The sequence below is a fragment of the Lactuca saligna genome, chromosome 3, assembly GCF_052625555.1.
Source record: "Lactuca saligna cultivar CGN05327 chromosome 3, ASM5262555v1, whole genome shotgun sequence".
NCBI classification, from domain to species: Eukaryota; Viridiplantae; Streptophyta; class Magnoliopsida; order Asterales; family Asteraceae; genus Lactuca; species Lactuca saligna.
The window spans coordinates 30,826,670-30,830,693 of record NC_136419.1 but is presented as its reverse complement, the minus strand read 5'-3'; the positions used below and the strand labels follow the sequence as shown (position 1 = coordinate 30,830,693).

General features: G+C 35.4%; 1 protein-coding gene across 1 annotated transcript; it reads left to right on the top strand.

Annotated features, from left to right (window-relative positions):
- The first annotated feature begins 867 nt into the window (after positions 1–867).
- Positions 868–1,554, top strand: LOC145035318 (uncharacterized). Its single transcript, XM_078983881.1, has 2 exons — positions 868–1,032; positions 1,150–1,554. The coding sequence occupies exons 1-2, from the start codon at positions 868–870 to the stop codon at positions 1,552–1,554; spliced, it is 570 nt and encodes a 189-aa protein (XP_078840007.1).
- The last annotated feature ends 2,470 nt before the right edge of the window (positions 1,555–4,024 follow it).

Here is a 4,024-nt window from a genome sequence, read left to right as displayed (position 1 = left end):
AAATATCGCTCTATCTTAAATTCATATTTCACGTCACTCGGCGTCGTGTCGGTTCTGTCGCGAAACTTCGACAGGTCATAACTTCTTCGTTATAACTCGGATTTTGGCATTCCTTATATCTCCGGAATCCTTGTTTCGACCACTACAACTTTATGCAAAGATGTCGGGCTTATCTCACACTTAAATTTTGACGCTTATTTTATTCTTAATTTATTAAATTATAAAATTAAGAAAATACACACATAATTCACATAATTCAAATAATTCACAAATAATACATTCTTATTATTTCAAGTTGAGTTACAAGGTTAACCTAGACTATTACATTGCTAAAAATGGCAAGCCTAGAAACACGGGCGTTACAGTGACGTCTTTAACCATCGACACCCTGCCGTCAGGTCTGCCCAGCCTCAGTAAAGCCGCGGTCGTTATCATTGCTATCTCTCCTTAAGCGTATGTTTTCCACTTTTCGATTTTAACCAATCATAAATTTGACGTTTTTATTTATTATTGTTACAGTATAATGCTACGTATGCCATCTGTAATGTGTTAATTTGATTTCTGAGATGCACTTGGGTTCGAAGAATGAGGGTTATGTTTAAGTTTTTCGGTTTTATGAAATCTGAATGGAAGGTTTTCTATGTTAGGGTTTTTAGTTTGTTTTAGTTTAACAGTGTTTGGTTGGTTAATGTAGAAGAGGGTTGCAGTAACGATGATGAAATAGTGAAGAAATGTTATATACAATAGATTTTGCGCAGGGTTCTTGAGTAAACATTAAGTATGCAACAACTATTCCTAGAATCTGAAGCTTACAATGTTGTTTTGTCTATGTTGCAGAATATGGTTGAAAGTTAAAGCTGCGAAACAATGGTAACTAAGAAAGGTGCACGTGTTCCACTACAAGCCATTGTTGTAGCCGACATGTTGAGCACAAAGTTGAGACCTATCACCCTGGAATGCCCGGAAGTTCTTTTACCATTAGTGAACACCCTCATGATCGACTACACATTAGCATGGCTAGAATCTGCATATGTTTAAGAAGTTTTTGTGCTGTGTTGTTGTTCACATTCCAAAGAAATAATCAACTACCTGGACAAGTCGAAATGGGAACAAAAACCACACTTTTCAGTAACAACAATCGAATCCCAGAATTGTACAAGTGCTTTACGTGATGTGATTCAAGGTGATTTCATACTTGTTAGTGGTGATACAGTAAGCAACATGATGCTGAAACAAGCCCTTGAAGAACACAAAGAGAGAAAAGGAAAGGGCAAGAATGGTGTCATGACAATGGTGATCAAACAATCAGAAGTTGGAACTGATGAATTAATCATGGCCATCGATCCTACCACAAAAGAACTCATGTATTATGAAGATAAAGTAGATGGTGATCTGAAATTTGATAAGTCACATCTCAGTGTGAACCCCTGTTTATATTTACACAATGATAAACAAGATTGTTACATAGACATATGTTCACCACAAGTCCTTAGTCTTTTCACCACAAGTCCTTTAGTTACGCTTATTTATTTGCTATCATGGAACAGTGAGTGACTTTGTCTCAACTAATATGTTTATATTTTTGCAAGCATGTTGAGTTTGAAGTTTAATGTCAAATGCAATGATTCAAAATGCTCATTATACTTTCATATGAAAATGAGATGTAAACTAATTGATTTTGGTTTGATTGTACAAGGGTGAGGGGATAAAGCGTAATTCTGCCTAGTGTTTGCAAGAACAAAACATAGGCTATGAACTCACCGTGAAGGTCAAAAAAATGGTTGTGGAAGTACCAAACAAAGGCTGGTGAAACAAGAGGAGGAAGGGATGACCGGAGTTGGTGTCGACCCACTTCTTATTTTGTTTTTATATTTTAAATTAACAAAACATGAACAAATAATAGAAAAAGTCAAAAAAGAAATACATTTGGGCAATATAGCCATTTCATGTCTATTAGAGATGAAAAACGAAACTAAATGAAACTTCAAAGGATTTATGAGTTAAAAAAAACCCCAAACCACTCTCCGTGTAATTTACTCTCTATTTAATAACATAGTTCCATACATAAAACATTTTTTCTATAATTCTATATTGTTAAAACAAACTAGGATTGACTTTATACATTGATCATTTACATGAAAAAAATAAACTCCAACACACTTCTACCTAAATCATGATCAAATCAAGAGATAGATAATCATTATTAGTTTTTCGAAACGTCTTAAAAACATCAACAAATATCTTATTATCGAGTGAATGAATAGCAAGTCGGCTCATCATTCGGTCAATGAATAACAATAAACTGTTGAATCATTCTTGACCTTCACGTTTAACCTAACGTTCCTACTGGGATTTTGGTTGTAAAACATGAATAAAAAACTCATTTATGATTCATTTAAATTGTAAGAAAGTGTTTGAAAGGAATCTTCGGTCAAAGTAGGTTTGGAAGGTTGATGATCTATTTTGGAAAAGGATTTAGGAAGTGATATGTTATCTAAATGACTCATTGGATTTAGATTCATGCTCTGGCTAAGTAATTTTGGAACATCAACTTCAACCTTTTGAAACAATGTCTTATCAATGTTTCATTGATATGATTGGAACCTTGTCTAGTAGGAAGTAAGTCCATTAAGTCATTGAAAGTGCTTTGGTGAAGATTTGATGACTATATGGCTTGATTGGAGCTTTGGTGCTTTCGTAAGATTATCTATTAAGAACTTGAAGTATTAAGTTCTTAATCACTCGATTCATAAGTTATTTGGATGAGTTATGGGTAGTTTAGATCTAAGGGATGCAAGTACATTACTTAAAAACGAAAATGATAAAAGCGCAGGGCCATACGCCTGCATGAAAACCTCATGCGGCCATATGTGGGATAAAAATGTTTCCCTTCTTGCTTCATGCGACCGGAAGTGTAAATGTCTGCGCGACCACATAGAACTGATAGCTCAAGACCAAAACTTCGTTAACAACCATAACTTTTGCACCTGACCTCCAAATTAGTCCCCGTTTTCGCCTATGGTCACATTTTTTATGCATCTCTCTCTCTCTATCTCTCTCTCTCTCTCTCTCTCTCTCTCTCTCCTTCCATCCCCCTCTCTCTGCGTTTATAGTGCAGTAAAATACATAAGAATATGGTTTTATGTTTTTGGTGTGATGTTGCATAGTAATGCTCTAAGGAGTTTAGAAAGGTTTACAACCACTATATTTGGGAAAATAACACATGGTTAGATTCAAACACCATGAACTTATGACTTTGATTGCATTCTTTGCTTCAAGTTACTATACAATGATCCAATCACAACTCCATGTGTGCATACCTTTATCATTCATGCCTCTTTCGGTCAATGGACTAGGGTAAGTGTTGTGGGTCATTCTTTCTCAATAGCTTTTCTTACTAAATTCCTTTAATTACGCAGTTGGTCTCTTGATTTAATCTAAACAATAGTCTCTCCCTCTCTCTCTCTCTAACACACACACACATACACACACACACACACACACTCTCTCTCTCTCTCTCTCTCTCTCTCTCTCTCTCTCCCTCTCTCTATCTCTTTCCCCCCCTCTACATCTCCATGTTGGTGATTTTAGTGTCACCATGACATTTTGTGTAATTGGAACTTACATGTGAGCTAAGGGGCTTCATAATTTGTACTCTAATATATATATATATTTGTGTAACGACCCAAAAATAGTACTAAAAATTTTCATTTAAAAACCATTAATTTCATTCATTGATTGTACATACCAAAAGCCATTAATCATTACAATATTCCAAAACATCATAGTACAAATACATCAAGTGCGAAAATTATATGGGGAGGATGCTATTCCATCACGTTGGGACCTTCCCTTTTGAACTGGAAATACCTAAAACCATAAACAGAAATTGTAAGCATAAAGCTTAGTGAGCTTCCTAAATTACCACACAACATGTATATAACAACACGTGGCTGTGTTAGGTCCGTATCAACCCCCGACTCTGTATCAACCCAAAATAACAAGTAGCTGTGTCGTGTCCGAA